The sequence below is a fragment of the Bufo bufo genome, chromosome 3 (assembly GCF_905171765.1).
Source record: "Bufo bufo chromosome 3, aBufBuf1.1, whole genome shotgun sequence".
Classification (NCBI taxonomy): Eukaryota; Metazoa; Chordata; class Amphibia; order Anura; family Bufonidae; genus Bufo; species Bufo bufo.
The window spans coordinates 679993667-680014436 of record NC_053391.1 but is presented as its reverse complement, the minus strand read 5'-3'; the positions used below and the strand labels follow the sequence as shown (position 1 = coordinate 680014436).

At 46.9% G+C, this 20770-nt stretch overlaps 1 protein-coding gene across 1 annotated transcript in view; it reads right to left on the bottom strand.

The window, feature by feature from the left end:
* Positions 1 to 18192, bottom strand: part of NARS2 (asparaginyl-tRNA synthetase 2, mitochondrial) — a 62633-nt gene extending 44441 nt beyond the window's left edge. The window contains 9 exon segments of the mRNA XM_040426404.1: positions 954 to 1052; positions 2180 to 2312; positions 2982 to 3079; positions 3533 to 3613; positions 6113 to 6253; positions 6526 to 6646; positions 10538 to 10647; positions 14298 to 14492; positions 18082 to 18192. Coding sequence (XP_040282338.1) covers positions 954 to 1052; positions 2180 to 2312; positions 2982 to 3079; positions 3533 to 3613; positions 6113 to 6253; positions 6526 to 6646; positions 10538 to 10647; positions 14298 to 14450 — 936 coding nt within the window. The 5' untranslated portion in view covers positions 14451 to 14492; positions 18082 to 18192.
* Between the last annotated feature and the right edge of the window lie 2578 nt (positions 18193 to 20770).

Genomic DNA, 20770 nt, shown 5'->3' with positions numbered 1-20770 from the left:
GCTTTAAACCGGTGGCGTACAGTACAGGAGACCGAGTAGAGGCGCAGGCTACGATGTCGTCATCAGGATGCCAGCTGTGTAGGGACTCAATAGCAGCGCTTGTTGGGGGATCGTAGGGAGTACAACTTTTATTATTTTGGGGGTATCTGTGGCTACCATAGTATTTTGGGGGCATATGTGTGGGCATCTATGACTAGCATATCATTTTGAGGGCATCTGAGGTTGGCATATTATTTTGGGGGCATCCGTGGCTGACATATTTGTGAGCAGCTGTGGCTGGCATATGGGGTAATTATAGTGATGATTTGGGGGCATCATGCCGGGCAGGGGTTCAGGAAGAGGCGCTCCAGCAGCAGGTCTAAGTGGTGAGCTGGTGACTGCTTCCTGATGTGTCGTTAGCCGATGCCGCTTAACTGACAGGTTTGACAGGTTAGACGACAAACATATCCATTAATAAGAAAACAGTGCTGCCGGCAGCCGAGACGTGAACGACTTTAACCCTTCAGTGACATCATGGTACATGTGTCCAGGGACATGTCGGGGGCTCAGCAGCTGAGCCTGCTCCATACATGGTTGTCTTATACAGAGGATACCCGTCTGCAGCGACCTGGATCAGAAATAACTCTGATCCTGGCAGTTTAGTTCCTCCGATGACATTGATCATGGGACTGGAGGTTAGAGAGAGAGAGGGGGGGTATGTGCTTCTTTGCACCATATACTCATTTGGAGAAATCGACTCCCGGGAGTCACGTGCTGCCCCTGACTGGTCTCTGAACACTGAGCTGACGACCAGGTTTCCATCTCCTGGGATCCCTAGTGATCAACTGTAATCTGTGTGGGAAGCAACTTCCCTACAGCACCACCACAGGCGAAATGAAGTATTACATGGTGTCCAGACAAATCAATGGGCTATAGAGACAATGTACAGACATGCCAGGTCCTCCCGCACCCACCTGCTGTCCCGGCGATACATGTTTAAAGAAAAAGTTCATCTCGTCAGGGCAATTGGACAGTAACGTTGTGGTTGTGTCTTTAAATAGATTCTCCATCACCTAGAAAAAGAAAGTAGAATGACGTGCAAGGGGCCACAGGATGAAACTCTGCGAGGAAGTGAAATATTATAATGTTATACTATTTAAACATGTAAAGTGGAAACCCAGGAGAATGCGGAAAATCAAGGTGCCCAAGCTGCTCCCTAGTCGGTACCAAGCCACATATTCTCCATAGTCTTCTAGCAGGGCAATTCTGCAGCCTGGCTGAAAGATTAGGTCTAGGGTAGTGGTTGGCCCGACCTGGGAATCTGCACAGGACATAGATAGGAGAGTTATTTCTTGCACAGGTTCCTGGGTTGGTCATGACAACTGCTGTAGGCGGCTGCCAGAGGGCCTGAACTCACACCAAGGGGCTACAGTGCCGGTATAGAGCTGCGTTCTCCGCACAGTGCGGCATCGGGCCACCTGGTTGTGCAGGGAAGTGCAGCCTGCCATAGTCACTAAGATGGGACTACAGTTCACTACACAGCAGGTAGCCGGGCACAGCTGTGCTGAGGAAATGGGAAGCAGCGATAAGACAGGACTACTGCCGCCTTATCACTACCACCACTGCCGCCTTATCACTACCACTACTGCCGCCTTATCACTACCACTACTGCCGCCTTATCACTACCACTACTGCCGCCTTATCACTACCACTACTGCCGCCTTATCACTACCACTACTGCCGCCTTATCACTACCACTACTGCCGCCTTATCACTACCACTACTGCCGCCTTATCACTACCACTACTGCCGCCTTATCACTACCACCACTGCCGCCTTATCACTACCACTACTGCCGCCTTATCACTACCACTACTGCCGCCTTATCACTACCACTACTGCCGCCTTATCACTACCACTACTACCGCCTCAGGAGTGGTGGGGGTCCTAGAGGTCACACCCCCACCAATCATAAAGTGGTGGCAAATCCTAACAAAGGAATAGCCCTTTCCCAGACTCGTGGACGGTAGATCTGTACCGTTATTTAGCTGCACAGACCTACCGTTCAGAAATCTTTAGAAAGCTGGCTGGAAATGGTTGTCAGCCATATCAGTTGTCATCCAGTTTTACCAGATGCAGCACTTGAAGATTATTTTTTTACAGCTTGACAGAAGAAGACAGGACCCCTCCCAGCTCCAACCTGCAGTATGTCCTCCAAGCTCTCTGTGAAGGAGACTTCTGCTTCCACCATGTAGAACTCGGCCAGATGCCTCCGACTCTGGGAATTCTCTGCTCGAAATGTGGGGCCAAAGGTGAAGGCTTTCCTGAACCCCCTGAATAAAATACAAGGGAGGTTATCAATTAGACAGTTCATAAAAGTATAAGTGAGAGGTGTGACCTCCGGGATTACACTGCTCAGGGGCGGACTGGGAACTTAAAGTGGCCCCATGTTGTAGGTGGGTCCAAACTGAAAGAAGATGGAGCGATACAATTAGGCAGGGACAACAGAAGTAGTCGGGGCCAGCAATGCTATAGTGCAGCACACAATACCGCCCCAGCGGATCCAAATACCACAGTGCAGCATAAAATACTGCAGTATTCAATGCTACCACCATCCTGACGACTTGAACTCAGCAGGGCATCTGCAGCCGCCGGCCAGGTGTATAAGTGCCTGATACTCCTACATCAATTAATGCTGAGAGCATCAGTGGCATAAGGAGGCCTTGCTGGTCCTCTGGGCTTCGGACCACCGGGAATTTCCCTGTAGGGTCCATGGCCAGTCCGCCCCTGATGCTGCTACATAGACGGAGGTCCAGGCCAGAGAGCTGACCACCTGGAACGTGGTCATGCATGTCGCTCATGCAAACGCTACATGCTGAATGTAATATGTGGCCCTTAGATAGAGTCAGGGGCCGTATCTAAGGCCTTGCAGTCTACTAAAAAATCCTGCCAATGCAGATACTCAATCAGCTTTCCAAAATTTCTTTAAAAAAGTGCATTACCCTGATATGACCTCCAGGTGCAGTTGTCCAGACACAGTAAGGTAAGCGGGGACTCCAAAAAAGCCGCCATCCTCCTGCGTGCCGTCTCTGTTTGAAGCCTATGAGATGAAGAAATAAAAATAAAAATAGTAAGTGAGAGGGTGCCCCCCCTAGTGGTGAATTATTGATGCTGCACCTAGAGGGGCCAAAAGGGACAGCTCCAGTCCATAATGGGGCATACCGATGACATATTCCCTTTACGTCACTGGTCCATCACTGCTCCACTTTACTATTGCACTAGTTTTGATAGTTCTGCCCTATGGTATCCATCACCCACAGCAACCAATCAGATCCAATTTTGGGAATTTAGACGTCATCCAACCGGTTTCTATGGCAATACTGTCACTCAGCCCCTCTCCCACCTGAAACGGCGGATAACAGAGAACAATAGACTGTATTCACCTGCAAAGCAAATGCAGAGGAGACAGACTGCGGGGGCCGCTGTCCCTTTAACGGCTCCTTGTGTTTGAAATGTCTCTTGGATATTACAGCAGGGTAAGCTTCACACCTACCTCCACCTGGAAGAGTTCTCCGGCGCCCTCACAGTCGTTAGAGGTAATTATGGGGGTGTGGATGTGAACGTATCCATTACTCTATCGGGGGAGAGAACACAGAGTAATATTACACGGTAGAACATAAACCCCGGCACAGTGATATCATGGATGCTGGCGATATGAGCAGTGTATTTTTATGTATGGAGCACCCCCTTGTGGTCACACTGTTAAATGCAGCTAAGGAAAAAAATCCACAGTAAATATAAATTATATATTGGTATCCCTTCTAATTACTGATTGATAATTATTTTAATCATGTGATGATTTTAAAAGAACAAAGTATCACTCATATTTTTTTTTTGGATAGATAATTTATATTGGGCAGACTAGATGGGCCAAATGGTTCTTATCTGCCGACACATTCTATGTTTCTATGAGTATTCCTAATAATTCAGAGTAAGATATTAGGCGACCTGAAATAGTTTAATAAATATACATATTTAAGAGCGCTCAATAAATATGGGGGGGAGGGAGGGGTGCATCACTATGTGACTAGGTAACGAGAAGGGGTTAATAGCATCTTAATTAGTTGCCATCTTTGAATTGTACTTTATAGACGATCAGTTTTCAGTGCAATAAAAATATGGATGGAAAGCCGCGCCACCTGGTGGTAACAGTGGTTAAATGCAGCTTATAATAATAATCCCCAATTTGTGATAATTCCTAATCAACTATCATAATGGACAGAGAACAAGGACGGAGAGATTTGTGTGGGAAAAAACCTACTACGCCTATGGCGACTTGTACAACCCCTGACTAAGGCTAATTTCACACTGGCGTTGTTTTCCAGTATTGTGATCCGGCAGAGGATCTCAATACCGGAAAAAAAAAAAGTTTGCGTTTCGTCCTCATGCATTCTGATTGGAAAAAGATCCGTCCAGGATGCATCAGGACGTCTTCCGTTCCGTCAGCATTCCGTTTTGTGCCCAGACAAGCTGCAGTTTTGTGTCTGGTCATAAAAATGGGGAATAAAAACTAGTCAATGGTGTCGGCTATGTTTTTTTAGGAGCCTAAAATACCGGATCCGTCACCTATTGACTTTCAATGTATTTAGTTACGGATCCGTTTTTTTTCCCCGTTCTGATTTCACATAACAGCATACTAACGGAACTTATGCATCCTGATGTGTAAAATCAAAACGGATCCGTTTAATTCGGGTATTGAGATCCTCTGCCGGATCTCAATACCGGAATTAACAACGCAAGTGTGAAAGTAGCTTTAGTACGGCTGAAGGAAATATTTGACACCCCCATGGCGATCTTTTTTTGATTCTCCAGAGCTTCTATAATGAGTGGCTCCAACACTGGAGGAATGCAGTTTACACCGAGCATCCATTGATTTCAATGGGTACTGAGTAAAGTTTAACCTCTTATGGACCACCCACTGTACCTGGCAGGTGGTCCTGGTGGTTAAATCCAGAAGCCATTATATCCGGCCTAGCAGTGACTTGCCATTCTTGCAAATGTGGCTGCTGAAGCCAGGGATTGGGCGCAGAGGTCACCAAGAGGGGCTAAACCACTTCCGCAGGAACTGGAAGAGGCCAGGAATAGGGTAATGGCACTTTTTTTTAAAAATAGGCTTAGGTTCTGACCATTGGGGCAGTGGGCTCCTAGGCCGGACAAAACCTTTAAGCCACCTACCCGAATGTCGGGTGCCTGGCTGTCAGAGACTGCTAAGCACCCAGGAATGAACACAAAAACACTGCGGCTGCCTCTACCGGTCCTGGTGGTCACAGTTAAAGGGGTTGTGTGCTAAGTTATCCCCTACCCACAGGATAGCTAATAACAAGCAGATCGCAGTGGGTCTGATCGCTGGGACCCCCACCGATCCTGAGAACGGGGGCCCCGTTGTGATGGAGCGGCAGGTTGTGCATGTGCACTGACGCTCCATTCATTCTCTATGGGAGTGCCAGGGATAGCTGAGCACTGTACTTGGCTACTTCAGAGAATAAATGGAGCATCAGTGCGCATGCACAGCCTGCCGCTCCATCACAACATGGGAACAAGGCATCAGTGATTGGGATCGGTGGGGGTCCCAGCGGTTGGACCCCCAGCGAACAGCTAGTTATCCCCTATCTGATCGAAAAGGGGATAACTTAGAAACTTGGCACAACCCCTTTAAAGGGAATGTAAACTTTTGCAAGCATATTTTTTTCCTTCCACGCTGTTAAAAGGCAACCTTGCAAATAATCTTGATTAAAATCTCCTACCGTTTTGTGTACGCAGCTCCTACGGAGACCTATAGCTACGGATTAAACAAGCGAACCCTGTGAAGTTTCATCCTGCGGTCACTCCCTCTGACAGACAGTAGAAGGGAGGCAGACTTCAGAAAGTTACATATGACTGCAGGATCAGACTACGTAGGGCTTGTTTGTAGTCTGTAACCATGGAGACCCATTCATTTGCACAGAAGCTGCATACAGAAAACAGGAGATCGTAATCAAGACGATCTGCTCAGGCAAGCAGCCGCTCACCAGGGATTCTTTAAACATGAAGCCAACCCTCAGCTTCACACAGACCAAAGAGGAAACCTCCAAACCTTGAAGAACTGGTGGATGGCCGACGTGGCTTCACTGCGGACCCTGAGTAACGAACCAAATGCGTTTGTCCTGCAGCGGAGGTGAGGAAACTGGCGGACATATTCTGGAGGGTGATGTTCTTTAATTTTAAAGGGAAATTCCTGCAAAAAAACAAAACAAAACCCCAGCAATTACATATTAGAGATATCACATCCTTTCCTCCGTGTCTGTGAGGTTGGATGCTGTGAGAGGGGAAAAAGAGCTGACATTGCACCAGGCAGAGCACACCCACACAGTGAAACCATATGAGAATCCGTGGGCCAAAGGACTGCGAAAAGATTTCTGCCGCAGCGGCACCAAGCGAACGTGCCTTAAGGGTGCATGCACACAGTTTGCGGTCCGTGTGCGTCCCACACTTTTCACCCCTTCCTACCTTGGAGTCACAGTCTCCTGTTACACGAATCTCCTCGGCCTTCAGCTCCACATTCTGTTTTTTGCTGGGGCTCTTCACCAACGCACCACTGACTTCTACCGAACTGCCGAAACTGATCGCACTGTATAAAAAATATATATAAAAAAGCATGCTGATGGTTTCCGTTATTAACCAGTTGCAAGCCATCAGAAAGCTTGTGGACAAAAAGCAGGGGGGCAGTTACTTCTTCCTATATCAGATTGTAACACCGTCTGGTGTAAAGAAACACCGTGCAGAATGCAAGTCTTTAAAGGGGTTGTCTCATCTCAGGCATTGGTGGCAAAGCGCTAGGATGTGCCGCCAATGTCAGAACGGTGCAGGCCCTACCTCTGGGACCTGCTCCTATCTTCAGAATGGGGCCTGCAAAGCGAGGGACAGTGCACTATTCATGTCTGGCTGCCCTCCATTCACTTCTAGGGGAGTTCCAAAAATAGCCGATAAAGTACCATTTTCTATTTTCAAAACTCTTATAGCGGTGCGGCTGCGCTTGCGCAGTGTGCTTTACTTTACTTTGGGGGGTTCTGCCAATAGGAGTTGGTCCCAGGAGTGGAATATGCACCTAACATCTGTGGCATATCCTAGCCAATGTCATGATCAGACAGCCCCTTTAAGAGCTCTGTGCAGACAGTGAACAAGCAAGGGCTGCTGAGAGAATTCTACTCTGAAGCCAAAGGTAAGTAATGTAATGTATGTACATAGTGATTCCACCAGCAGAATAGTGAGTGCAGCTCTGGAGTATAATACAGGATGTAACTAAGTATCAGTACAGGATAAGTAATGTAATGTAATGTACACAGTGACTGCACCAGCAGAATAGTGAGTGCAGCTCTGGAGTATAATACAGGATGTAACTCAGGATCAGTACAGGATAAGTAATGTATGTACACAGTGACTGCACCAGCAGAGCAGAATAGTGAGTGCAGCTCTGGAGTATAATACAGGAGGTAACTCAGGATCAGTACAGGATAAGTAATGTAATGTATGTACACAGTGACTCCACCAGCAGAATAGTGAGTGCAGCTCTGGAGTATAATACAGGATGTAACTAAGTATCAGTACAGGATAAGTAATGTAATGTAATGTACACAGTGACTGCACCAGCAGAATAGTGAGTGCAGCTCTGGAGTATAATACAGGATGTAACTCAGGATCAGTACAGGATAAGTAATGTATGTACACAGTGACTGCACCAGCAGAGCAGAATAGTGAGTGCAGCTCTGGAGTATAATACAGGAGGTAACTCAGGATCAGTACAGGATAAGTAATGTAATGTATGTACACAGTGACTCCACCAGCAGAATAGTGAGTGCAGCTCTGGAGTAAAATGCAGGATGTAACTCAGAATCAGTACAGGATAAGTAATGTATGTACACAGTGACTCCACCAGCAGAATAGTGAGTGCATCTCTGGAGTATAATACAGGATGTAACTCAGGATCAGTACAGGATAAGTAATGTAATGTATGTACACAGTGACTGCACCAGCAGAATAGTGAGTGCAGCTCTGGAGTATAATACAGGATGTAACTCAGGATCAGTACAGGATAAGTAATGTAATGTATGTACACAGTGACTGCACCAGCAGAATAGTGAGTGCAGCTCTGGAGTATAATACAGGATGTAACTCAGGATCAGTACAGGATAAGTAATGTAATGTATGTACACAGTGACTCCACCAGCAGAATAGTGAGTGCAGCTCTGGAGTATAATACAGGATGTAACTCAGGATCAGTACAGGATAAGTAATGTAATGTATGTACATAGTGATTCCACCAGCAGAATAGTGAGTGCAGCTCTGGAGTATAATACAGGATGTAACTAAGTATCAGTACAGGATAAGTAATGTAATGTAATGTACACAGTGACTGCACCAGCAGAATAGTGAGTGCAGCTCTGGAGTATAATACAGGATGTAACTCAGGATCAGTACAGGATAAGTAATGTAATGTATGTACACAGTGACTCCACCAGCAGAATAGTGAGTGCAGCTCTGGAGTATAATGCAGGATGTAACTCAGAATCAGTACAGGATAAGTAATGTATGTACACAGTGACTCCACCAGCAGAATAGTGAGTGCAGCTCTGGAGTATAATACAGGATGTAACTCAGGATCAGTACAGGATAAGTAATGTAATGTATGTACACAGTGACTTCTCCAGCAGAATAGTGAGTGCAGCTCTGGAGTATAATGCAGGATGTAACTCAGGATCAGTACAGGATAAGTAATGTATGTACACAGTGACTCCACCAGCAGAATAGTGAGTGCAGCTCTGGAGTATAATACAGGATGTAACTAAGTATCAGTACAGGATAAGTAATGTAATGTAATGTGCACAGTGACTGCACCAGCAGAATAGTGAGTGCAGCTCTGGAGTATAATACAGGATGTAACTCAGGATCAGTACAGGATAAGTAATGTAATGTATGTACACAGTGACTCCACCAGCAGAATAGTGAGTGCAGCTCTGGAGTATAATGCAGGATGTAACTCAGAATCAGTACAGGATAAGTAATGTATGTACACAGTGACTGCACCAGCAGAATAGTGAGTGCAGCTCTGGAGTATAATACAGGATGTAACTCAGGATCAGTACAGGATAAGTAATGTATGTACACAGTGACTCCACCAGCAGAATAGTGAGTGCAGCTCTGGAGTATAATACAGGATGTAACTCAGGATCAGTACAGGATAAGTAATGTAATGTATGTACACAGTGACTTCTCCAGCAGAATAGTGAGTGCAGCTCTGGAGTATAATGCAGGATGTAACTCAGGATCAGTACAGGATAAGTAATGTATGTACACAGTGACTCCACCAGCAGAATAGTGAGTGCAGCTCTGGAGTATAATACAGGATGTAACTCAGGATCAGTACAGGATAAGTAATGTAATGTATGTACACAGTGACTGCACCAGCAGAATAGTGAGTGCAGCTCTGGAGTATAATACAGGATGTAACTCAGGATCAGTACAGGATAAGTAATGTAATGTATGTACACAGTGACTGCACCAGCAGAATAGTGAGTGCAGCTCTGGAGTATAATACAGGATGTAACTCAGGATCAGTACAGGATAAGTAATGTAATGTATGTACACAGTGACTGCACCAGCAGAATAGTGAGTGCAGCTCTGGAGTATAATACAGGATGTAACTCAGGATCAGTACAGGATAAGTAATGTATGTACACAGTGACTCCACCAGCAGAATAGTGAGTGCAGCTCTGGAGTATAATACAGGATGTAACTCAGGATCAGTACAGGATAAGTAATGTAATGTATGTACACAGTGACTGCACCAGCAGAATAGTGAGTGCAGCTCTGGAGTATAATACAGGATGTAACTCAGGATCAGTACAGGATAAGTAATGTAATGTATGTACACAGTGACTGCACCAGCAGAATAGTGAGTGCAGCTCTGGAGTATAATACAGGATGTAACTCAGGATCAGTACAGGATAAGTAATGTAATGTATGTACACAGTGACTGCACCAGCAGAATAGTGAGTGCAGTTCTGGAGTATAATACAGGATGTAACTCAGGATCAGTACAGGATAAGTAATGTAATGTATGTACACAGTGACTCCACCAGCAGAATAGTGAGTGCAGCTCTGGAGTATAACACAGGATGTAACTCAGGATCAGTACAGGATAAGTAATGTATGTACACAGTGACTGCACCAGCAGAATAGTGAGTGCAGCTCTGGAGTATAATACAGGAGGTAACTATAACGAGGGAACTGTCAGGGGGGCCCTCATGTCCACACATTACACAGATAGCCCATTGAGTGCGATGCAGGGAACTGAACATCTGTATTAGCAGCTGGACCTCCTGTGATTGACTTACTGTCAGAAGATCCTTCAAGCAAACAGAACTGTCCAAAGCAGACATTCCTGTATGGATGACAGCTACGTATGTAATGAAGCATCCGCGCGGAGCCATCATGGGTCTAGTGTATCCTGCCCATGTCATACCTGCTCTGAAGACCCGGCTCGGCCACAATCTGGAGACTTTCCAGTGAGGTGCCATCATTCACATGCAGGAATAAAACCTCTTTCTGTGAGCGGACGGAGCGGACCCAGCCCTGTGAGAAGAAGGGGCACAACATACATGACGATGCACACACTACATTAGTATTCACATGTGCTGACATCTGGTGGCCAAACCGGCAGCTGCACTGCAGATAGAGCCTAGGAAAACGTCTCACATTACGGCCTGCAGTAAAACGAAATGTTATCACTGGTTGTCAGAAGATTAAAGGGGTTGTCAACACTAGACGAACATTACTGCACCACACTGGATGATGGAGAGATGAGCCCTCACTAGACACCAGGTATGAAGATCGCACTAGACCACCAGAAATACTGGCATTAACCTTTCCACTACACTACCAGGGATGTTAGCATTACTGTCTTTAACCCTTTCACAGAGCTAGCACATCAGGGATGCTGGCTTTAACCCTTTCACCACACTAGACTACCAGAGATCCTAGCGTTACTCAATTCAGTACACTACATCATCATGGATGCTGACATTAAAGGGGTTGTCCGGGTTCAGAGCTGAACCCGGACATACCCCCATTTTCACCCCGGCAGCCCCCCTGACAGGAGCATCGGAGCAATCGCGCAAGGCAAAGGCATTTTTTGGAGATCCGGTGACGTACCGGGGCTCTCCATGGGGCTGCCAGGAAGCCTGGTGACGTCACCGGCACTGATGGGCGGGATTTTTATTTTTTCAGTTTACGTTCCGTTTTTTGCGTTCTGTATACGGACCGTATACGAAACCATTCATTTTTTATTTATTTTTTATTATCTTTTTATTTTCATTTTAAAAGCATAGACAGGTAGACAAGTTGACATCACTTATAATTTTTTACAAAATGCTTAACATTTACAAAAGACTATTTGTTATCAATAATCTTAGAGTATAGAGAACATAAGCAAATGTTGGTAAAATTATATAATACCGTATCCAATTGTATAGGATTATGCATAGAATAAAAAAGAAAAAAAAAATCAGCAGTAAAAGTAATCCTAACTTAGGTAAGTAAAGAAAAACAAACAAATAAATAAATGACACAAACAATGGGGGAATTGACAAAGACACGACACAAGAGGAAAGGAAGTAAAACGTAGATGCCATTCGCTCACTGGTTAAGCTCATGAACGTTGTCCCATAACTGCCATATTTTGTTGAACCTTTCCAAACTATTAGTTAGGCCAGCTGATAGATATTCCATCCTTCTAACCTCGATGATATTGGTAAGAAGGTCTAGCTGGGTGGGGGAAGTTGTTTTCTTCCAGAATCTAGCTATAAGACGTCTGGCTGCGGTCAGAATGTGTAAAGTAAGAAATAGAACATGTCTCCTCAGTGATATCGACGGCATATTTAACAAATAAAAGAAAGGGTCTAGTGGGAATCTGATATTGAGCAGACTGAAAAGAACCTCCTGTACCATATGCCAAAAAGACTGAATCAGGGGGCACTCCCAGAAAATATGTATATGAGAACCTTCTCCTGTAGCACATCTCCAACATCTATCTGAGATGTTAGGGTTAAGGTGCCTCAATAGTTTTGGGGTGTGATACCAAAACATAAGTATCTTGTAAGAGTTTTCCTTATGTGTAACGCAGGAGGAGGTCCTTGCAGTCCTTTCCCAAATCAGCTTCCATTCAGCAGGCGACACAGAACGACCAAGGATAGATTCCCATTTAATCATATAAGGATGTTTCACAGTTGAAGACGACAATATACCATAAATCTCTGAAATGAGACCCCTAGTGGTGTTTGACAACTTGCATAATTTCTCAAATGTAGAAGGGGTGGAGACACTCGAGGATTTAAAGAGGCCAGAAAGCAGATGCTGAAGTTGTAGATATTGATATCCAGAGGATTCAGGTAACTTAAAGGACATTCTTAACCTATCCAGTGGCAATAAACGGAGTGTTTTATGGTCAGTTATATCCACAAAGCGAAATAATTTATTGGAGAACCAAGTATTAAAGGGGTTATCCCATCATAATGATCACTGTTAAATCTGTTAATGATTTGACAGTGATCATTTTTGTAAATATACTTTATTAACAAATTCCCACCGATTAGGAGAAAATTCATCCCCACTTACCTTATTGTTGTGACTCGGTCTCCCCTGGTTACGACCACCGCTCTTCCGCAAGATCCCGATGGTCGCGCTTGCCCAGAAGACTTCTTCTTTTCTCCCGGCCGGGCCACTCGCTGTCCTGAACGCGCACGCTGCCGCGCATGCGCGACGGTGACTTCTTCCCGGCCAGAATAGTACAGAGCTGCGAACGCGCACGCCGGCTCTGTACTATACTGGCCAGAAATAAGTCACATTGCGCATGCGCGGCAGCGTGCGCGTTCAGTCCAGCGCGCGGCCCGGCCGGGAGAAGACTTCAATCAAGATGAAGCCCGCCCCCAGCCAGAATCCAGGAAGTGAACGCGCGGTGGCAGCAGGTAAGTATGAAACTGCTAAGTGGGATAACCCCTTTAAGAAAAGAGGCATGCATACCCATCGGGAACAGGGGATTAAATAAGAAGGAAGTCATTGAAGACTTTTCAGGTGCTAGAGAGAATTTACGATTAAAACTGCGCCAAAGAAACCATTCATTTTAATGGATCCGCAAAAAAAAAAAAACTCCATATACCTTCCGTTTTCGTATTTCCGTTTAAAGATAGAACATGTCCTATTATTGTCTGCATAACGGACAAGGATAGGACTGTTCTATCAGGGGCCAGCTGTTCCGTTCCGCAAAAAACGGAATGCATGCGGACGTCATCCGTATTTTTTGCGGATCGCAAAATACTGAAAAAGGCATACGGTCGTGTGCAAGAGGCCTAAGCTTGACCACCAGGAATGCTGGCTTTAACCCCTTAACTGAGCTAGATCACCAGGGATGCTGGATTTAACCCTTTCACCACACTAGACCACCAGAGATGCTATCATTACCCCCATTCAATACTCTAGACCACCAAAGACGCCGACATTAACCCCTTCACTACCCTACAACACTATGGGTGCAGATAGGGGTTATCCGACCCCTGAAACATCCCCCCCATATGCCCAGGCCCCCCACACAGGTTGTACTTACCTCGCTCCTCGGCACTCGCGTCGCTTCTGAAGCCCACACAGCCGCCGCTGCATCTCCCTGTCACTCGGATGAAAACATCCGGCGTCGGGGGAGGGCAGCTAATGGCAGGCGGTGATGAGCCTCCCTAGCATTGCGGATGACACTAGGGAGTCGCGTCCCCGTCACCGCCTGTCATTGGCTGCCCCCCCCCCCCCCGAATGTTTTCATCCACACGATGGGGAGATGCAGGTGTTCAGAAGCGACGCGGGTGCCAGGAAACAAGGTAAGTACATTGTGTGTGAGGGGCCCGGGCATATGGGGGAGCATTTCAGGGGTCAGATAAGCCCTTTAATCACTTTATCTCACTACAACACCAGGGATGCTGGGATCAATCCCTTCACTACCATAGACCAGCAGGGTTAATAGTAATTTGCCCATACAGGCCACGAAGGATGACCACAGAGCCCCCCCCTGGCCTACCATATTATTATTAGACCCTAGGCTATATTATACCAATATTCAGTATTAACCCTTTATCTAACCCAAGGTGCCAGGGTCTAGAATCAGTAGTGCAGCCTCACTTCTAACCATTGATTTTCGTGGTGGGATTGTCTCGGGTGTATCCCGATGAGGAAAATATAATTACCTGGATTTTTATATTCTTTGCACCTTCTTCAACATTTGCCACAAGAGCTTCACGCACGCTTAGCTTGGCGGCTGCCGTGCTGTGCCTCCGGTGACAATGACGCCAAGGACATCGTCCGAGGAGGGAGAACATCAGCTTCCTGGGAGCATACATGGCATCAGGCAGTGGAGGACCTTCTGATGAGGTTCACGGTCCCTGAAATAAAACAGGATCACGTCTGAGGCTTCTGTCCACAATAACTCCAAAGCAGGGTCTGGAACTGCCACACGATGGGAACCAACGGCGCCCAATGGAAACTCATAGGAAAATGGGGTCTAACCGGTTCCTCGGAGGCGCCCGTCACCTCTGACAGCGAAGGGAACGGAGGTTAACGATGAATCAACACTTCTATGAATGATGTCCTCTCCGCAGGATGAATTCTGATAATTTGGCATCTTTGGGATTATTCCATCATACACACTAGGTATTATGTGTCGTAAGTTTGGTCTGGGGTCTGTATTTGTTCAGGGGGTTGAGTCTACGGTCTGTATTTATTTGGGATGGTCTGGGGTCTGTATTACTTTAAGGGTCTTGTGTCTCTACTCTATTAGAAGGTTTTGTTTCTGTATTTATATAGGAGGGTCTGGGCCGTGTATTGGGTTACGGGGTCCGGTCTGGGGCCTGTACTTATTTGACGGTCTTGTGTGGGGTCTTGATTACTTTAGGGGGTCTTGCGTGAAGCCTCTACTTATTAGGAGGCCTAAGATTTGTGTTGATTTAGGAAGGTTTGGTCTATGGTCTTGTTTAGGAGTTCTGGTCAGGGGTCTGCGTCTATTTTGGTGGTCTGCTCTGGGGTCTTTATTTGTTTAGGGGTCTGGTCTGTTGCCTATTTAAGAGGGTCTGGACTGCGGTCAGCTTTGGTTTAAGGGGTCTAGTCTGGGGTCTGTATTTATTTGATGGTCTTGTGTGGGTCTGTACTTATTAGGAAGGGTCTATACTGATTTAGGAAGGTCTGCTCTGTACTTGTGTAGGACCTCTGGTCTGGGATCTGGTCTAGAGGGTCTTGTGTGTGGGTCTTTACTTATTAGGAGGTCTGGGATCTGTATTGGTTAAGGTAGTCTCGTCTGGGGTCTGCATTTATTTGAGGGTCTTCTGTGGGGGGTTGTACTTCTTTAGGGGGTCTTGTGAGGGTCTGTACTTATTAGGAGGTCTGGGATCTGTATTGATTTAGGAGGGTCTAGGGTTTTTGGGAGATCTGTATTTAAAATAGGTAAGCATTTATTTGAGGGTCTTGTGTGAGGTCGTTATTACTTTAGGGGGTCTTCGTTGGTTTGTACTTATTAGGAGGTCTGGGGTCTATATTGATTTAGGAGGACCTGCTCTGTGTTTATTTAGGACCTGTGGTCTGTATTGGTTTATTATTACTATTACAGCGCCATTCATCCCATGGCGCCGCTGTCCATATGATAAGAGGTGAACATTCACAATACCAAACAATAGCAATAAGCATGAACAGGTCACGTTACAGACTGGTACAGAAGGAGAGAGGGCCCTGCCCGCGAGGCTTACAATCTACATGGTATGGGAGAAGGACACAGTAGGTGCGAGTTAAGTTGGTCATGGCGGTATAGAGGCAGCAGGGTCACTGGTTTTAGGCTTGTCTGAAGAGGTGGGTTTTAGTTTTCTTTTGAAGGATTCCACTGTAGGTGAGAGTCTGATATGTTGGGGTAGCGAGTTCCAGAGTATGGGGGATGCACCGGAGAAATCTTGGAGGCGATTGTGGGAAGAGGCAATAAGGGGAGAGGAGAGAAGGAGGTCTTGTGAGGATCGGAGAGTGCGTGTGGGGATGTATCGGGAAAGTAGCTCAGAGATGTACGGAGGGGACAGGTTATGGACGGACTTGTATGTATTTGTTAGTATTTTGAAGTTAATTCGCTGGGCAATGGGGAGCCAGTGAAGGGATTGGCAGAGGGGAGAGGCAGAGGAGTAACGGGGGGGGGGGGGGGGAGGTGGATCAGTCAGGGAGCAGAGTTGAGGATAGATTGGAGGGGTGCGAGAGTGCTAGATGGGAGGCCACAGAGGAGAGTGTTGCAGTAGTCTAGGCGGGAGATGATGAGGGCATGTACAAGCATTTTCGCAGACTCCTGGTTGAGGAAAGCGCGGATGCGGGAGATATGAGTTGGAGGCGGCAGGTGGTGGAAAGGGCTTGGATGTGCGGTCTGAAGGAGAGGGCAGAATCCAAGGTTACTCCAAGGCAGCGGACTTGTGTGACCAGGGACAGCGGGAAGCCACGGACTGTGATAGAGAGGTCTGCTGGGGGGGGTTGAGTGAGATGAAGGAAAGATAATACATTTTGTTTAGGAGGTCTGCATTTATTTGAAGCTCTTGTGTGGGGTCTTCATTACTTTAGGGGGGTCTTGTGTGAGTCTGAACTTATTAGGAGGTCTGGGGTCTATACTGATTTAGGAGGGTCTGCTCTGTATTTGTTTAGGACCTGTGGTCTACGGGTATGTATTGGTTCAGGGGGTCTGCCTTTATTTGGGGGGGGGGGGGTCTGTATTACTTCAGGGGGTCATGTGTAGTGTGCACTTGTTTGGAGGTCTGTATTGGTTCAGGTGTTCTGGTCTGGGGTCTGTACTGGTTTAGAGGGTCTGCCTTTATTTGGGGGTCTGCATTACTTCAGGGGTTTCCATGCAGTGTGCACTTATTTGGAGGTCTGTATTGGTTTAGGTGGTCTGGGCTATGTTCTGGTTTAGGGGGTCTGCTTATATTTGGTGGTCTGGTCTGGGGTCCGTATTACTTCAGGGGTTCACTTGTAGTGGGTACTTATCTGGAGGTCTGTATTGGTTAAGGTGGTTCTGGTCTGTGCTCTGCCTTTATTTGGGGGTCTGGTCTGGAGTCTGTATTACTTCAGGGGTCCGGGTGTAGTATGCACTTATTTAGAGGCCTGTTCTGGTTTAGAGGGTCTGCCCTCTATTTGGGAGGGGGGGGGGGGGGGTCTGGTCTGGGGTCTGTATTACTTCAGGGGTTCACTTGTAGTGGGTACTTATCTGGAGGTCTGTATTGGTTTAGGGGGTCTGGATTTCGTTAGGAGGTTTGGTATGGAGAACAGATTATGAGGTCTGTATTTAAAGGGGGTTTCGCACAAAGTACGCGTATCACTTATCCACCACGCTCAGCTGTTTCCGTTAGACCCATAGACTCCGAATAGACTGTCAGCACACATGGTCACCCGCAGCGCCATTCAGTGCCCTCCAGGATGTCAGCTGTGGGGACGGCGGGGCTCCCGGGGGTCCCACATTCGTCACTTATCCTGTAGAGGCGGATGTCACATTCTGGAGCTAGGTGACAACCACTGTTAGGCTGCAGCGGCGGCCATATCGGTTGTCACCCAGCTTTCCCATAGGCAGATATAACTAACAACTGGCCGCTTAACATTTTTAGTGACCTGAAGAAAGAGTCAAGGGCTAATATATATATATATATATATATATATATATATATATATATATATTATTACGTTATTATTATTATAAAAACGTAACCTGACTTTTATAATGTATTTTATAAGAATGACCTGATGATAAATGGCATTTCTACTCAGACAGAAAAGATATAATAATACATTGAAAATATACATCTGCTGGAGAACTACAAGTCCCAGCAGTCACAGAGCAAGCACCACGGAGAAGCTGCAGCTTGTAACTGTGAAGACACACGCAAGTCTCCCTGCCATTCAGTGACCGGCTGCCAGCTTGAGAACCCAGGCAGACTCTCTGCCCTTCTCCCTTCCGTCCCCTACCTCCTCACACTGCACTGCTGGGGCTTCTTCACACTTGTCACCGGCTGCAGGCCCCGACTACATCCACAAAATCATTGAAAGAAAGAAGGCGGAAAAATAAATCGTCGGCCATTTTCTTGAAGACCTACATAGTTATAATCCAACGGGAGTCTTCACAAAAATGGCGGCCGCACAGGAGACAAAATGTAATTGACAGGCTGCCGAGCAGAGGGGCGGAGGTGCTCGAGGATTTCTGGGTAATGTAGTTCTGTTCCTTGTGTTTGGCAGCATTCTCTGCATTGGTAATGGGCTGCTGGTTTGGTTACTGTTTGGTGCTATTTATCTTTGACACATATGTTGCTAACGTCTTTCTCCCATCGTGGAAATTTATGAATTAGTTTCTGTGTTGGCCTGGATGCCGTGGCGTCATGTGGACTGCTCGGGATGGTGGTTGTGTTTGTGCTACTGCTACAGGTGCCCCGCCATTACAGCGCCAGCTGTGCTGACCAATGTCCCCAAATACTGCAGAATTCGTAGTGCCACGCAGAGAGTGACACCGGACATAACAGTGCCACGCAGAGAGTGACACCGGACATAACAGTGCCACGCAGAGAGTGACACCGGACATAACAGTGCCACGCAGAGAGTGACACCGGAAATAACAGTGCCACGCAGAGAGTGACACCGGACATAACAGTGCCACGCAGAGAGTGACACCGGAAATAACAGTGCCACGCAGAGAGTGACAACGGACATAACAGTGCCACGCAGAGTGACACCAGACATAACAGTGCCACGCAGAAGGTGACATCAGACATAACAGTGCCATGCAGAGTGACACCAGACATAACAGTGCCACGCAGAAGGTGACATCAGACATAACAGTGCCACGCAGAGGGTGACACCAGACATAACAGTAAAAAGAAAAAATGTGTAGCAGCACTACGAAAAATATAGATTGTTCCTTACTGTGGTGGTGCTCGCTGTGTCAGAAGCCAGTCCTAAGCTTCCCCAAATCCAGATGCAATTGTAACAGAAAAACTGCAGCACTCTCCAGCCTTGATCCTTAATGCTTTATTTCACCAACAAATGCGACGTTTCGATCAGTGTGATCTTTCTCAAGCAATCTCAAGATTGCTTGAGAAAGATCACACTGATCGAAACGTCGCATTTGTTGGTGAAATAAAGCATTAAGGATCAAGGCTGGAGAGTGCTGCAGTTTTTCTGTTACAATTGCAACCAGACATAACAGTGCCACGCAGAGAGTGACACTAGACATAACAGTGCCACTCAGAGAGTGACACCAGACATAACAGTGCCACGCAGAAGGTGACATCAGACATAGTGCCACACAGAGAGTGACACCAAATATAGTGCCACGCAGAGAGTGACACCAGACATAACAGTGACACCAGACATAACAGTGCCACGCAGAGAGTGACACCAGACATAACAGTGCCACACAGAAGGTGACATCAGACATACCAGTGCCATGCAGAGAGTGACACCAGACATAACAGTGCTACGCAGAGAGTGACACCAGACATAACAGTGCCACGCAGAGAGTGACACCAGACATAACAGTGCCACGCAGAAGGTGACATCAGACATAGTGCCACACAGAGAGTGACACCAAATATAGTGCCACGCAGAGAGTGACACCAGACATAACAGTGACACCAGACATAACAGTGCCACGCAGAGAGTGACACCAGACATAACAGTGCCACACAGAAGGTGACATCAGACATACCAGTGCCACGCAGAGAGTGACACCAGACATAACAGTGACACCAGACATAACAGTGCCACGCAGAGAGTGACACCAGACATAACAGTGCCACACAGAAGGTGACATCAGACATACCAGTGCCACGCAGAGAGTGACACCAGACATAACAGTGCTACGCAGAGAGTGACACCAGACATAACAGTGCCACGCAGAGAGTGACACCAGACATAACAGTGCCACGCAGAGAGTGACACCAGACATAACAGTGCCACGCAGAGAGTGACACCAGACATAACAGTGCCACGCAGAGAGTGACACCAGACATAACAGTGCCACGCAGAGTGACATCAGACATAACAGTGCCACGCAGAGAGTGACACCAGACATAACAGTGCCACGCAGAAGGTGACACCAGACATAACAGTGCCACGCAGAGAGTGACACCAGACATAGTGCCACGCAGAGAGTGACACCAGACATAGTGCCACGCAGAGAGTGACATCAGACATAACAGTGACACCAGACATAACTTAGTATTAGTATAATTGGTGATGCAGTGCGCCCCCCCTTAGTATTAGTATAATTGGTGGTGCAGTGCGCCCCCCCTTAGTATTAGTATAATTAGTGGTGCAGTGCGCCCCCCCTTAGTATTAGTATAATTAGTGGTGCAGTGCGCCCCCCCTTAGTATTAGTATAATTAGTGGTGCAGTGCGCCCTCCCAAAGCCCTCCCGCATTATTAGTTTCATTGGTGGCACAGTGGCTACAGCCCCCCCCCCCCCCCTCATTGTTATATGGTGGCCACAGGGTCCCCTCCCCTCCATTGGTGGCAGTGGCAGATTACACTGCTGGGGCTCCGATCGGCTACCAGGACACTACTCAGGCCCTGGCTGCCATGGTAACCTCCCTGCTGTTGTGTGCACTATGCACAGGGCAGCAGGGAGAGTGTGAGGTCCTATTCACCCTAACAGAGATCTATCAGG